The sequence below is a fragment of the Sminthopsis crassicaudata genome, chromosome 2, assembly GCF_048593235.1.
Source record: "Sminthopsis crassicaudata isolate SCR6 chromosome 2, ASM4859323v1, whole genome shotgun sequence".
NCBI classification, from domain to species: Eukaryota; Metazoa; Chordata; class Mammalia; order Dasyuromorphia; family Dasyuridae; genus Sminthopsis; species Sminthopsis crassicaudata.
The window spans coordinates 58,305,371-58,322,350 of record NC_133618.1 but is presented as its reverse complement, the minus strand read 5'-3'; the positions used below and the strand labels follow the sequence as shown (position 1 = coordinate 58,322,350).

The 16,980-nt window shown below is 34.0% G+C and overlaps 1 protein-coding gene across 1 annotated transcript in view; it reads left to right on the top strand.

Moving 5' to 3' along the window:
• NFATC3 (nuclear factor of activated T cells 3) overlaps positions 1-16,980 on the top strand; it is a 155,392-nt gene that overhangs the window by 102,453 nt on the left and 35,959 nt on the right. Inside the window, 3 exon segments of the mRNA XM_074286373.1 lie at positions 97-237; positions 7,444-7,499; positions 8,379-8,505. Coding sequence (XP_074142474.1) covers positions 97-237; positions 7,444-7,499; positions 8,379-8,505 — 324 coding nt within the window.

The window sequence follows — 16,980 nt, the reverse complement described above, 5'->3', positions numbered from 1 at the left end:
TTTTTCTTACTTTCATTTTTTAAAAATATATTCTTTATGCTTGAAATTTTACATATTAATACAAGCTTTTATTCAATTCTTTGGTGGGGAAAATAGCACAGCGATCTGCTCAAGAACTTCCTCAGATTGAAAAGTACAGTATCAACAGTTGTCCAGTAAATGGAGGTCATGAAATGGTGGTGACTGGATCAAATTTTCTTCCAGAATCCAAAATCATCTTTATTGAAAAAGGCCAAGGTAATGGAATAAACTGTCCTTATATTTTGCAAATAGAATTCCATCTCTAAGCAGACTTAGCAGTTGAAATTTTAAGCAGCTTGATTTTTAATTTTTGAGACTAGGTCTCCCTATGTGAAATTCATATAAGGCTAGAAGTTCAGTTATCATTTTTAGTGCTGATCAGTCTGAAAGACCTTTCTATTTCTGACCTGGGGCAGTTCTCTCTCTCTCTCTCTCTTAGGCAGTTTAGCGATTCCTCCAATCCTATAGATTACCATGTTGTTGCTAGTCTTAGTGTAAGCACCCAGTTGGTTTTATATCTACTATAGCTCAGAAATTGTAAGCTGAAACTGTCTGCCAGCTAGAAGGGATTACAGGCAAATGCCACCATGCTCAGTCAGTAAATAGCAATAGCACTTTTTCCAAAAAAGTTGAAAAACTATACTTATTCCTAAATGCTTTACTAAAGTTAAATGGGAAACAATTTATAAAGAACAAATTAGTTGTATTTAATTTGTGTATTGAATGTTTCCAAAATGTTGTGTGTCGATATTAATTTTCATTTTCACATTGTTTTAGGTAATTTCAGAATATTTTTCCAGGGGGATGGTATGGTGTATGAAATTTGGCTACTTGATATAAGTAATTTTTTTTTAATACTGGAAAAAATGTAAAGTAAACCTAAAGGAAAAAATATTAATTCACATTATTTGGAATTTTGATAAAAGATTTATTTTTATATCTTATGTGTAGCTATAATATTCTATTTTATGTAATAACTGTTTGGGGCACACTGCTTAACTAAATTATAGCTTCTCATAGGAATAGAAACTAACTTATTTATCCTTGCTAAATTTAAGCACCTAGCACATGTAACTATATGCTCTCCTTAGCACCTACGATATGTGATACACTTTTAATAAATGAATTTGGTCTTTTTAGTTGAGCTTGTCTGACTGTTAATTTAAATATAAGCCATTACGGTATAATCAAAAGTTCTCTGGTAAGGGTTTTGAGTTAGAAAAGTGTGAGAGTAAAGTGAATAATTATTATTGCCCAGGATGTACTATCTGGCTCTGTATGTTTGGTTCCTGTTGCCAAGTCATTGAGCACATGATTTTTTAAACATCAATAAGCTCATCTATAGTGGACCACTCAAGTACTATATTGACTACCACAAATTGTCTTCAGAAATTTGGATAAATATTCTTTGGATTATTTATAGAATAATGTGGCTAATAGCTGCATAGAATGAGAAAGAGTTGATGATTTGTGATTCTCTGCAGAAAGAACTTGCATTTATATTGTGTGGGATGTAGAAGACCTTTGCCCAAAATAATTACTCAGAGATCATTCAAAGTAGAAGGCAGAAAGGTTGTTTATTAAACCTCTGGAGGATGAGCTGTCCCATCACAAGATAAAGGAAAGAGAAAGCTTATGGTAGGAGGGGTAAAGAATTAGTAAAGACACACAGCTTTTATACAAGAGATTACATCACAAGTAAGAAAACATTGAGAAGGGGTGGAGGAGGCATCTAATTGGTTGTAGCTATCCTGAGAGATGGGAATGGAAGGTTTCTTTTTCCCCAAAATCACCTGATTTCTAGGAAACAGAAAATCAGACTTCAGATAATTAAGTAGACAGTTGTCAAGCTAATAGACTAAATATTGATAATTAGCAAATACTGATAAATGTCATCAGCTCAGGTTAAGTAAATATGTTTATAGTTGGCCAAGACTCAAGTAAATATGGGTCTGCACATATCATACAGGTCATAGGGGAAACACAGAAATAATGAAAATAAAATAAAGAAAAAAAATTCACACATTCCTGTAAGTTCTTCACCTTATCTCTCTATTCCATACCATACAATCATGTTGAAGAATTAAGTATTGTGCATTGACTTTATATGACACTCTTCTAGGTACTCTTCAGGGAGTACAAAGAGCTGTAAAATGAATTGTGTCCTCAAGAGTTGGAGTACAAAGAGCTGTAAAATGAATTGTGTCCTCAAGAGTTGAATAGAATATTAAAAGAAGATTGTTCACAAATTAGGATTGATTTTAGTGTAACCTAATTTATCTTCACTTCTTCATATTTAATAAAAATTGTTTTAAAAAAATTGTTTTACATGTAATTGGGAAAAAATAAAATGTTAAATAAATGAATAAATAGCCAAATTTTAAGTCCCTTTCTCAACTAAGTTCTCTAGAGTAATTGCCTCACTTCTTTTCTTTTCTTTTCTCAAACTGTTGTGTTCTTTTTTTTTTATGGCCTCATCAGCATTACTTAAGTCGTCTACGTGTAAGAACAGTTTTTAACATTTGTTTTTAAAATGTTGAGTTCCAAATTCTTTCCCACCTCTGTTTTTCACTCTCTGAAATAGCAAGCAAGCAAGGTTATGCAAGTGCAAACATGCAAAATATTTCTATATTAGTTATCTTGTGAAAGAAATGCAGACCAAGAAAAAGATAACGTGAAAAATAATATGCTTTGATCTGCATTTAGACTCTTTATCAGTTCTTTCTCAGGAGGTGAATAGCATTTTTCATCATGAGTTCTTTGGAATTGTCTTGATTGCTGAGAATAGATAAGTCATGTTAATCTTCATACAGTATGGTTCTGCTCAATTCATTCTGCTACAATTCATATAAGTCATTCCAGGATTTTCTGAAATCCTGCTTATCACCAGATATGTCTTGTTTGCTAAATCCAATGATCTTTTCTCAGTCCTCATATATCTTGTTCTTTCCTGCCTGGATTTTCATCATAGTACTCTTTACTGGTTTTTCTCCTACCTTCTGATTTTCTCAGTCTCCTGTGCTAGGTCAATATTCATGTCATGTCCTCCAAAGCTCTATCTTGGACCCTCTTCTCTTCTTTCTCCACATCCGTGGTGACCTTATCAATTCATCAACTCCATGGGTTTTAACTGTCTTCTCTATATACACGATCCACAGATCTATTTTATCAGTCGCAGGATCTCCCTTAAGTGTCTCTGTTACATCACTAATTGCCTACTACACAATTCAAACTAAATGTCCCAGAGATGTAAGTTCAGCATATTCAAAATTGAACTAATTATCCTAGTCCTTTGCCCCCAAGTGTCTCCTTCCTTCAGAGTTTTCCCTTTTTCTTTTGAAAGTACCAGGATTCCTTCAGACTCCCAGATTTGTAAATAATACTATTCTTAATTCCTCAGTTTCCTCAAACTGCATAACTAAGAGTCAGCTTTTAATATTGCGCTTCAATTTCCACATCTCTTTCATCTGACACTATTTCTCGTCTCAAAGCTACCATCTTAGTTCTCACCCTAATTACTATAGTGGCCTGGCTTCCCTGGCTCATCCATTCTATTTTTTGCATGGTTGATATGATTTTCCTTATTCTCAACTCTGACCATGTGCCTAGCACCTTATTGACATATAGCAGGTATTTGATAAGTGCTTATTGATTGACTGACTTGTTGGTTGATCTTAGAGACCATCTAGTCAAAACTATACATAGTAATCTAGCTTTGCTTTGAAGATCTCTAATGAAAAGGAATAGTATCCTATTTCCCATTATAGCAAATTCTAATTTTTGTGTAGCTCTAAGGACTGGGAGCTGGAAAAGAAAATGGCAGACCTCTCCAGTATCTTTGCCCAACCCCAAATGGGATCATGAACATTTGGACATGCCTAAAAAAATTCCAAACAAGAAGTGTTAGGGAGTTTTTCCTTATGTTAAGTTTAAGTGTTCCTATGTATATTTTCCTTGCCTTGTTCCTACCTCTATCACCTAGAAGCTAACTGAACAACTCTAGTTCATATTCCACAGGACAGCCTTCCAAATACTTGAAGACAGCTGTCCTATGTGGTTCTTCTCAACAATGAGATGATTCAGGCCTGTTCCAATGATCTTGTGATGAAGAGAGCCATCTATACACCCAGAGAGAGGATTGTGGGGATTGAGTGTAGATCACAGCATAGCATTTTCACTTCTTTTGTTATTGTTCGCTTGCATTTTATTTTCTTACTCATTTTTCTTCCTTTTTGATCTGATTTTTCTTGTGCAGCAAAATAATTGTATAAATATGTATGCCTGTATTGGATTTACATATATTTTTACCATGTTTAACATTAAAAAAAAAACAAAACAATAAAACAATAAAACTATCACAGTGTGGGGGGAAAAAAAAATCTGTCCCATAATATCCAAAACATCTCTTTTTCAGGCTAAATATCCCTTGTTCCTTAAGCTGATTTTTGTATGACATAGTAATAATAATAATAATAAGCATTTTATATAGCACTTTAAGGTTTGTAAAGTATTTTTAAAATGTTATCTCATTTTATCTTATCTAAGTAACAATCCTGGAAAATAGGTGCTATTATTCCTATTTTAGAGATGAAGAAACTGCAACAGAGCTTGTCAAGTGACTGCCAGGGGTAACATAGCTCAGTAGGTTTGACCTTTGATTGCCTTCTTGTGGCTATTCTTCACTACCTTCCTAATATATGGAGTTCAGAACTGAACATAATACTCAAGTTGTCCTGAAAGTTTTGCATGTGGATTAAGGAGCAGCTTCTCCTGAAGACAATAGGAATGACCCTTACTGAAGATGGATTCAGAGTTTGCAGTCATATTAGACTCTGATAGTCAAGCTGAAAAGAAAAACAATAAATTAATTATAAGATAAAATCTGTAGCCTTATACTTTTTACTTAATTATGTAATGAACTAATTATTATATCCCTTTGCTCCCAAGTATAGTCTTCCTTCAGATTTTGCCCACTTTCTGTTAAAGGTACTAAAATTCTTTCAGACACCCAAATTTGTAACTATTACTATTATTTTTAATTCCTTACTGCCCCTCAATGGGCATATCCAGGACTAATACATCATAGATTATTAGAATTGGTAAGGATTTTGGAGGGCATGCTACAGTATCTGCCACCTCTGAAGAAGATATTGTGTAGAAAAAGTACTAGATTTAGTAATAAAGGATATAAATTCAGTTTGTAGCTTGTTTAGTACTTCTTTGACTCTATACAAGTTACTTTGCCTCTCTGGGCCTGTTTCTTTGCCAGAGATTAGTGTATTAGATAAATTTTAGGTTCTTTCTAGCTACATATTATGGTTTATGTGTGTTTCTGCTCTTGATAACCTCAAATTCTGAGTCCTCTATCATTGTTATTACCTTACGAGAGATTTTCAGTTCAATATATCAGATTTTAACTTTAGGCATATAAATATGTTCCAGTTTGTCATTGGAAGTCAGTGAGAAAATAAGGTTAGCAGAGGTGTCAAATTCGTGCACTGTCAACTTGCAACTCTTGAGTGTATCTCAAATCTGATTAAAATATAATTGAAGGGGCAGCTGGGGGCTCAGTAGATAGAGCATCAGCCCTAAAGTCAGGAGGACCTGAGTTCAAATCTAGTCTCAGACACTTAACGCTTCCTAGCTGTGTGACCCTGGGCAAGTCACTTAACCCCATCTGCCTCAGTAAAAATAAATAAATGTATAAATGAATGCAAAAATGAATAAAGATTTAAGAGAATATGTTTGAAAAATGTTTAGCAAAATATATGAAAATGTAATAAAATAGTGATATGGTTAATGTGTGATTTCCTAAGCCAATTTGACACCTGCAAGGATCCATTTCTACCTGAATTTGACACCACTGACCTTATAGAAATTCACATTGAAAATAGCTTTGGAAATATGTTTCTTGCATAAGATAAGGAAAACATATTCAACAATGGTAAAAAATTTTTGTGTGTGACTTAAATGATTGAAATCTACTTGTTAACTAGCTTCAGAGTTAAAGTATTACAACTTAATTATGTTAAAAAAATCACTACAGAATTTTTTAAAAGTGTAGATTGAAAAATAGTATAATTTAATTAATTTCCAACTATCCTCTTTTATTATACCACAAATCAGATAATTTTAAAAATACATATAAATTAAACACATTTCTTTTGTGTTCTGTGGTTGTTGTTTTTTTTCCCCTCCTCATAGTGGAAATGAATTTTAGAAACTTTTTTTTTTCCCATTTTAGAGGTAATGCAGAATTTGATTTTTAATTTGTATACTATAATGATTTTAAAAACTTAATTTAAATTTTCATGATTCTGTTCAAGTTAATATACCTATTAAATGCAAGGTGCTGGGGATACAGAAATACAAGATAATCCTTGTCCTCAATGAGCTCAGATTCTGCTGAGGGATATAAGTATACAGAGTGCAAATGAATATCAAGTTTTTTAGGAGGGAAATGGAACTTAGGAAAGAGTCAAGAAAGATTTTGGAAGCAAAGTCAAACCTTTAAGGTTTGAAACTTAAAGGAAGGTGAAAATTCTCAAAGTCTCACAGGTGTGAGTTATAAATGCAGAGAGGTGGAAGATGGAATGAGAAAGTAGAGAAAGCATCATAGGGATAAGTAATACCAAGACAGCCCTGAAAATGGTATTGTAAGGAAGCCACACAGTATGGTAGAAAGAATGGTTTATTTGTAATTGGAGCCTGGGTTTGAATCCTTGGCTCAGCTATTTGCCACAGATATGAACTAGAACAGTTTGGTTCACTTTATTCTACTGGGGTATCAGTTTCTTCATGTGTAAAATGGAGGTTTGGTCCCTTCTGCTTCTAATTCCTGTTTTTTGTGTTCTGTTAACTTTGCCTTGGATTAAATAGATTGTTTGAATGGTGTAGATTTATGAAAATAAGAAAAATTCTATCTGTAAAATTTAAGGCTGCAAATAAATATAGTTTTAGTTTTTTCAAAGTAAAATATTTATGGTTTTATTCATCTCTAAATGATTACTTGTTCAATATTAAATCATAAAACTAGTTCTTTGAGGCTATCTAGCTGATTTTTAAAACCTACACTTATAAATCCAGCTATACTTTTTGATGCACTAGAAACCTAATATGGCACTGAAATAGGAATCTTGTACTGGTCTTTTAAACTCCTACACATTTGAAATAATCTAATGCATATAGTTAGATATGTTTTTCCTTAAGACACAAATGAATTAAATTATTTAGGAACTTTGGTATTTTTTAGGGAAAATGCATTCCTCATAATCTTTATGTGTAACTACATATTTACATTTTGCTTTAAATTTAATTTTTAAATTTTTTTTAAAAATTGAACTTCTAATAATAGTCTTATTGAATGCTTTTGTGTGCTTTATAACCTGAATTACTTATAAATCAAATCATTTCTTTCAACAGATGGCCGTCCTCAGTGGGAAGTAGAAGGAAAAATAATTAGGGAAAAGTGTCAAGGGGTGAGAATTTTAATTTTCTTCTTTTAGAAAGTATTCTTGGTTAATGTATTTAAATAGGAAAGCTGCATTAATTATTAGCTGTTCTTTTAAGTCAGAAGGAGCCCTTTTTTCCTCAGTTCATTGAAGTAATTTAAAACCTCAATCTGATAACAATAAACATTTATTTGATGCCAGCTGTATACAAGGCAATATTCTAGGAATTGGAAACAAAGTTAAAAATGAAACAGGTTTGGCTCTTCTAATACAAAAGTGAAAGGGGGTTAGTTGGAGAAAGATAGAGAAATTAATTGTCAAATAATTAATAAAATTTAATTTTATAATATCTAGTTTAGATTGAGATAAGGGAAGGTAAGAGACAAACTATGAATGAACTGCTCAGACTATTTATTGTACTCAACTATTTATTGTTCATAGCATTTCAGCTACCTCAACCTACTTTCAGAAATTCCATTCTGAATGGGATAGTCATATAGCAATCAACTTGGGGCTTAAGATGGGAATGGGGATGTGGAAAGTAGGAGTGGTATTTATTCCTTGATTTCATGGCCATGCAGAAAGCATGGACCAAATGTACTGGAGCCAGCTCAGGAACTTCTAATATTTCTTTATATAGGGTGTTCTAAGGCCCCAGTATAATTTAAACTGACCATTAGGGGAAAATTGTTTTTGTGTTTTACCCCCCAAAAATTTATGGGAAAAACTACATTCAAACCAAAATATAAAAATTAAATTTTTTCATATGCAGTAAATTTTAGTAGTGTTATTTCTAGTCATTGCCCAAATTATTTAAAATGTTTCCACCTCGTTCTGCTAAATTTGATAGGTGCTTTTCATTTTTAGTTGTAAATGTAATACTATCTTTTTTGAATTTTCACTTAGGCGAACATTGTCCTTGAAGTTCCTCCATACCATAACAGAACAGTTAAAGCTGCGGTGCAGGTGCAGTTTTATCTTTGTAATGGCAAGAGGAAAAAAAGCCAGTCTCAACGTTTTACTTACACGCCAGGTACAAGGAGTTATTGTAATGCTTTCTTATAAGGTTGCTTTAGAACACAGAAGAATAGATTTAGAAGTAATGAAAATCTTATCTCATTTCCAAATTTATTGATCTGATGCTAAATACTGACCTCTAAGGCATAATAAGTAAATTATTTTTTGACCCTTAAGCATTGGTGTCTCACAAAACACTATCCCAGGTCCTCTGTTATTTCTATACATTCTCCCTTGATGATATCATTAGCTCTTGTGAACTGAATTTCAATCATGTGTAGACATGTCCCTGATCTGTATGTCTAGCCTTCATTTTTCTCCTAAACTCTAATCATGTTTCCGTTAAACTGCCTGCTAGACATTTTAATCCAAATGTTTTTTTCTTAAATTTTGTAATTTAAAAATGTTCCCATTATTTTCTACCAACTAAACTCATTTCTTCTTCAAACTCCCTTATTTCAATTGAGGATAAAACTTCTTCTATTCACTTAGTATCATCTTTCACTCTTCTATTCCCTTTTCTTCTTATCCAGTCAGTTGCCAAGCTCATAGAATTATTTCCCTCTCTCTAGTTAATCCTGAGCTCGCTTATCTTTCATGTAAAATATTGGAATCTGTTAAGTGATCTTCTTCCATTCTCTTTTCTCCAGTTCATCTTCCACATAGCAGTGAAGGTAATTTTTCTATGCCCAAGTCTAACCATATCTAACTTTATCAAACTCCAGGCCAAAAATCTTCACTGTCTTTTCCCCCTACCAAAAAGCTATGCTTAGACTTAAAAGAATGAAACATTATTTTGTAGACATAGCCAATGTGGGAATTTGTTTTGCTAGATTATACGTGTCTTATGAAAAATAAAAATTCATTTGCTACCTATTGCCTTTAGGTATAAATACCTATTCCTCATCCTTCCATTTAAGACTCTTTTATCTTCGGCTCCAGTCTGTCTTTATAAACATTTCGTATTAGTCCTGTTCAGGCATACAATCTTTTAGCCAAAACAACCTACTAGTTGGTCCCCGTACTGAACACTCTTTATCTAGTCTCTGTGTCTTTCTGTGGCTTGAATGCATTCCTTCATCTCTTCCTCAGAATATAATCTGGCCTTTTCTTATTTACCCTTTGCCTCTACATGCTGTACAGTTTAGTGATGCTGGATTCCTTATTGTTTCTCAAACTAGACACTTTGGGCATTTTTACTGATTTTCCTTCATGCCTAGAGTACTCACCCTCCTTGTCTCTGCCTCCTAACTTTGCACAACTTATTCTCATTTTCAGCAAGAAGTCCTACTCAATCCCTTTATTTTTTTATTTTAATTTTGAGTTGCAAATTCTCTCCCTCCCTTTAGCCCCTCTCCCATCCACAAGGAAATTATTAAGATGTCAACCAAAGATGTGAAATCATGCAAAATATATTTCCATAACAGTCATGCTGCCCTCCCCCCCCCCAAAAAAAAGCAAGGAAAATAAAGAAAATGAGGAAGGCTCTACATCCAGAAAAAGCTCTAAGGAGACTGAATGTAAATCAGCACGTGTTTACTTCTGTGTTTTTCTTTCTCCCAAGATTTTTCCCTTTTGCTCTGATTTTTCTTTCCCAACATGATATAAAGTAATGTGTATTTGAAATACATAAATAAACTTACTACAATAAAAAAAGGGGAAAAGAATATTACTAGAAAACCATTATTTGTGGTAAGATTAAATCAATCATACTGAACTAGAGAACTATTAATCACCATGCTAAATTAGATAACCACTTCCACATAGTTGGCACCTTGTAAAAATTCTTGTTTCAGGTACAGAGTTCTGGACCATAACAACCCTCTGATTCTAGAACAGGAGTTCTCAAACTACGGCCCGGGGGCCAGATGGGCCCAAGGAGAACGTTTATGCGGCCCACTGGATTATTGCAAATGAGCTGAAGGGCCGAGACAGAGTGTGAGATTTGGTTTTTACTATAGTCTGGCCCTCCAACAGTCTGAGGGACAGTGAACTGGCCCCCTATTTAAAAAGTTTAAGGACCACACTGTTCTAGAATATCAAGATAGTTTTCCTTCATTATTTTTTGAAAGATGACATCCAAGCTCTTTTTTTTGATCCTGACTTTTAGGTAGAACAATAATTTTTAAATTATCTCTCCTGGATCTATATTCCAGATCAGTTGTTTTTCCAATTCTAATTGTATTTCTCACTGTTTTTTATTTTTTCATTCTTTTGATTTTGTTTTGTTGTTTCTTGATTTCTCATGAAATAATTAACTTCATTGCTCAATTCTAATTTTCTTTTTTCTTTTTTTTTTTTTTTTTGTTGCCATATTTATTATTTTTTTATTATAGATATTTGTTGACAAAACAAATGCATGGGTAACATTGACCCTTGAAAAAACTTTTGTTCCAACTTTACCCCTCCTTCCCTCCACCCCCTCCCCTAGATGTCAGGTAGTCCCATACATGTTAAGTAAGTTAAAGTATGTTAAATAGCTTTCAGTCTTCTTTTGTGCCTCTTTTCCCATTGGGTCAATTTTGTTTTTAAGGCATTCTTCTCCTTATTAGTTTTTTTATTTTAACTTTTTCATCACTCTCATTTCTTTTCCCAATTTTTCCTCTATATCTCTTACTTGATTTTCAAAATCCCTTTTGAACTCTTCCATGGCTTAAAACTAATTGTCATTTTTCTTTGGACATAGGAGCTTTGACTTTGATAACTTCTGAGTATGTTTTAATCTTGTTGGTCACCCTAATAAACTTTCTGTGGCCAGAATCTTTTTCTATTATTTGCTTATTTCCCCAGCCTATCACTTGGCTTTTAACTCTTTCTTAAAGTAGTGCTTGTTTCCAGAGTTGGTGGGTGCACTATCCCAGGCTTGAGGGATTTTGTGCAGCTCTTTTCAGAGATCCTTGAATGGACTTGTCCAGAAGCACTGTTTTCTGCCCTGGAGCTATGAGGAGCATCCTTGCCTTCACTGTGACTGTAAGTTCTAATGTGCTGAAGCAAAGGAGTCCTCAGTGCTAGTAAGAGGTGGGGAGAAGGATGTGAGGCCTCTGGAAGCTGCCACCATCTCCACCCATTCCTGGTTTGTTGGTTTCCCAAGGCCCTCTTACCGTAATTGAGACAAACCTTTCCTGCCAACCTTCCAAGTTGCCTTTGTTGATGTCTCTGGACTGAGACATACCTCCCTAATCTTCTCCTTTGTATTTTTTCTTGATGTCTTTTGTCACCCTATGCCAGATGTTTCCAAAAGTTGAATGTAAGCTCCTTGAGGGCAGGTCCTGATTTTTTATTTTTTCCTCATATCTCTAGTGTTTATGTATTATGTTTGTTGATCAATACAGAGCCAACCTCTAGTAAAGAAGACCTGAAAATTAGAGGAAAATTGTGTAAATATAGATGGCACTATAGAAAATCAATTGATCCAAATACTTTGAAATTTATTGTTAGCAAACTTTTTATAATGATTCTATCCATCAATCAAGTCAAAATAGAAAGATTCCATGTATACCAAAGTAGTCAACACTTTGGTTGTTGTCCAGCTATATGATTTAATTTTTTTTTTTTAAGTTTTAAACTTAGAACACCAAAAAAGAGCCATTTTATACACACAGCAGGGATAAAAAGGAATTTGTATGAAACCATGAATTTCCATTTCATACTACTTTTTAAAAATGCATAGAAATTGTTTTAACTTTGTATATTATGATTTATTGATTTATTGAAACTTTGAAATTTGCCCTATTTGTTTATACTTCTGAGCTTTTTTCTGTTTTCTTCTGTGTATATAAAAAATGTTACTACCTCTTTTTGGTATCATTGTTGCTACCCACATCTCAATTAAATGAAAGAAAGGAAAAAAAATTCCTCATAATAAATAAGTATAGTGAAACAAAATGAATCCCTGCATTGATGCCAAAGCCAAAAAGGTATGACCTTTCACCTTGTATTGTCACCTGTTAGGAGGTGGATAACATGGTCCCTCATTGATCCTGGAGACATGGTTGCCTTTTTTTTTTTTTTTTTTTTTTTTTTTTTTAAATCATATTTCTTAAGACTTCCAAACTAGTTTTTCTTTACCATATTGTATAAATCATTGTTCTCTTGGTTGTTTTCTCTTTTACTCCATGGCAATTCATACTATCAAAAGTCTTTGAAATAATTTCTTCCATTCTGTTCACATACCACGTTTTGTTTAGCCATTCTCCATTTGTCTGAAGCTGAGGCCATCAATTCTTTTCTGTTCCTTATTTAATTTCTCATTCCAGGATCATAAAGTTTATTTTACTTTGTTTCCTTCTCTTGGTGTGTTATAAATATTAGAGGTGAAGTTCTGCTCTTGAATAATGCTTGGGGTTGGGTTTTTTTTTGGTGGTTGTTGTTGTTGTTGTTTTGATACACCACTTTCTTAAGTGTATATAATCAATGTAACAGTAAATCAAATCCTTATTCATAGCATTAATAATTTCTAAGGAGTAAATTTGCAAGCTGAAAAATTAATAATTGACTTTCCCAAAGGAGCTGGCTCTAGCACATCTCTGATTTCCTTCCTCTTAATTTCTCTTTTTATCATCTCCAATTGTTTTCCTAGAGAGTTTGGTGTATTTTACACCAAATTTTGAGTTTGAGTTCAACTCTCTTTTGTCCATTCCAGGGAAAAGTGAGATTTGTCTGATGTGCACTCCTCAATCCCTTCTTATACACTTCAGTTAGGAGAAATAGCAAGTCTCTCTCCCTTGTTCCTTCTTTCTTCACTTGGCTTTCTCTTATTTTCAGTCTTTTCAAGACTAATCCACTTTCAGTGTCTTTGATTTTCCTATTGACTCTTTCAGTATCCTTGGAAGGTTCTGAAGAGACACTTCTTTCTTTTTTCCCCATCATAATGTTAGCACTATAATAGCATTCAGTTACTTCCAGTTATAGAAAGAAATTTGACTTTTTAAGTTTCTTACTCAGCTCTACTTTTTTCATCCAAAATAACTTGAAAGTCCTCTGTTCCATTCCTAATCCATTTGTTTAAGATTATAGCCAACTTTTCTTGGTAAGTTATTTTTGGTAATATTCCTATCACTTTTTGCTTTTTTTAGAATATTGTATTCTAAGATCACTTTTTTTGGTAGAATATGTTAATTCTTGTACGATCCTAATAGCAGTTCCTTGGTACTTGGTACTGAATGTTTGCCATATTTTTTCTTGGATATTGGTATTCTGGATTTTGACTGTGATATTCATGAAATTTTGAGGCTTCCTTTCAGAAGGTGATTCAGAGCTCCAAAGCTTGGTCTATCATAGTCTGTGACACTGTATCTCCATGGTGACTCCTTGAAGCCTCCACAGCTTCTATCCTTGGCTTTCTGACTGTCCTGGAACTTTTTAGGAAGCCTTCTGTTCTTGATGCCTCTGGCAAATTAGTTAGAACCCACTTCTCCTATCATTTCTAAGTACTTGACTTCTAGGATAGAACATGTCACTTAATATTGTTATTATTCTGGGGCAAACCTCAGGATTTTGTTAGAATTATTGTGTGGCAGCTTCTCAAAAAAGCTTCATCTCAGAAGCCAAAGCCATACTTAGTGTGACAATTAAGGAAAAAAAAAGGAACAAGTGACTGCTGATTGAATAGAGATATAATTGAACTGATTGTGGTATATTAGCTTTATTAATGTGTCATAAAAAATATTTTGTTGTTCAGTTGTTTTTCAGTGATGTCCAACTTTTTGTGACCCCATTTGATGTTTTGTTGTTGTTGTTGTTGTTGTTGTTTGTTTTTTTGAGAAAGGTACTGGAGTGGTTTGCCATTTTCTTCCCCAGCACAATTTACAGATGAGAAAATTAAAGCAGATGGGGTTAAGTGGCTAGCCCAGAGTCTGAGGCCAAATTTTGCAATCAAGACACCAGGATTGTTACTCTCCCCACAATCCCATTTAGTTTCCCTTAAAAAAAAATGATAAAATAAAAGAATTTTTAAAGGGGAGGGGGGACTTACATGAACTGAGGCAGAATCATGAGACTAGTATATATAATGACTAGAATAAAAGGTAAATGAAAAGACAGCATAATTCAAATTATAATCAGGGTCCAACCTTACTTCTGGTTACCTGATAATGAAACATAATGGTGGAGATGATGCAAATTTTTGAACATACTATTGATAGTAGTAACCATGATTATTTACCTAATTCTTTTTTCCCTTTGTTATAACTGAGAGTTATATTTAAGATTGGATAGCATATTGGAAAATGCATTGTGTTTTTTTTTAAGAGCAAAAACAAATCACATTGTTCCTATGAGGAACAAATAATGAGAAAGCAGGAAAACAAAACAAAACCGAAAAACAATTAAATTTATCCTGGAGTTGCTTTTTATGTACTTTGAATATCCAGCTTTTGAGTTTGTATCAAAGTGATAACTTGGGGGCAGCTGGGTGGAGCAGTGGATAGATCATCAGCCCTGAAGTCAGGAGCACCTGAGTTCAAACGTGGTCATAGACACTTACACTTCGTAGCTGTGTGATGCTGGGCAAGTCACTTAACCCCAATTGCCTCAGTAAAAAAAAAAAGGGGGGGAAAAATAACTTGACTCTAGGAATTTGGTTGATGTCTAAGGAAAGAATGCTCAATTATGGAACTTTTTTGGAAAGGTAATTATTATTTCTTTTACAAATGTTAACATTTTAAATGCTGAGCTTTCTTTTCATCAATGCATAGAATTTTGTGCATCTGGCAAACCACCAATTCATCTCAGAAATAGGCAGTTTGCAGTCTCTAGTTATCAAACCGTACAGATAAAATTGCTATTGTAACCCTGCATCCTAGCTACCAAAGCTTTCCATGTTATTGCTGGAACCTCTGCCTGCTTTCTGTCTCCACTTTGTGGGAGTTGATATTATGAGAGCTCTGAGGAACTGATGTTTCTTTATTCAGCCGTGAACCTATAGAGCTCACAATTGGAGATTTTGCACAACTATTACAACCTTTAACCTACATTAACCTACCTAAATTAGAGGGTGGTAGAATCATAGATTTAGAATTAAGGAAAAGACTAGGGAACATTTCAGATGAGCTGAGAACAGATAGATTTTTTTTCAAGTTGCTTGAAATGATTTGCCCAAAGTCAAATGAATAGTAAGAAGCAAAACTAGGATCGAATGACCAAATCTAGTTGTCTTTTTGTCATCCTCCTGCACTACCTTTTAGTCTGTCATTACAGTCTTCCACTTCTCCATGGAAGTTTGGAGGTGATCATAATTTCTCAGGAAGTATGCCGAGTTAAACTGGAAAGGCTTCAGATATAACCCTAGTGATGCATTTTTACCATACACCTAGAACTAGTTGTCCTGACTAAGTTTGGAAAGATTTGTCACCAGAAAGTGGTTCGGTTTTGCCAGAGTAACTCAAGAATCTAGAGAGACCTTCTGAAGAAAGTAAAATTTCAACTCTTGGAGGGAATTATCCATATTAATAAAATGATTGGACCACGAATGGGTTTAATAGGACTATTGGTGCTTAATCTGGAGATCTCACAGTGAACTAGAACTTGATTTCTTGCTGTTACTCCCATATGACATTCCAACTCCAAACTCTGGCTTTAGACAAGTTGTTTCCCTAGGTTGAGGATGTACTTTTCTTCAACTCTGCCTTATACAATCCCAGGTTTCATGTTTAAAACTGAGCTCAAAGTCGAACTCTCACAGATAGAAATCCTTCTGCTTTCTGCATCTGCTAGATACACAACATTCCCTCCCTCTTCTCCCCTTGCCTCCCAGTTCAACTGCATTTTTTGTTTCCAAACCCACTTATTTTTGTGAATTTCTCTTTTTGTCAAGGGTATCGCATTCCTTCTAAGGTTCATGACCTTTGTCATCCTTGATTCTTTATTTTACCTCATCTTGAATATCCATTTAGTTGTAAAGTCATCTTTATTCTACCTTTACAACATCTTTTACCCATCTACTTCTCTTTTTCACATAGCCACCACACTCTAGTTCAAGCTCTGTTAACTTTCATCTGGTCTCTTCCAACAGCTTTCTAGTTGCTGACTCCAGTGGCTATTTTTTAGCCTTCATCCTCTGAGCTCCTTTGAAATACTCGACAGTACTCTCCACCTTTTCCTTCTGTATACTGCTTCTTGCTTTGATTTCAGCCTTCACTTTCCTAATTTTCTTCCTGTCTCCCTCTATTTATTCTTTTCCTCTTTCCCTCACTCCTCATCCTCTTCCAGATGTTATAAGTTGGATATTCCCCAAAGGTCCTGCCTTGATCCCTTCTCTTTTTTCTATACTCTCATTTAGAAATCACATTCATTTCCAGAGTTTCAACTATACAAGAACTCCACTTCTGTGTCTGTCAAACCCCAGACTTCCATCCATATCTGCTTAACTGCATTTTCTACTAGCATCTCAGACTTACCTTGTCAAAAACTGAATTGCTTCTCTCTGCCTTCAATTTGTGTTAGATATTGTTCTCCAAAGTTTATAACCTTGCTAATGCCATTGACTCTTTCT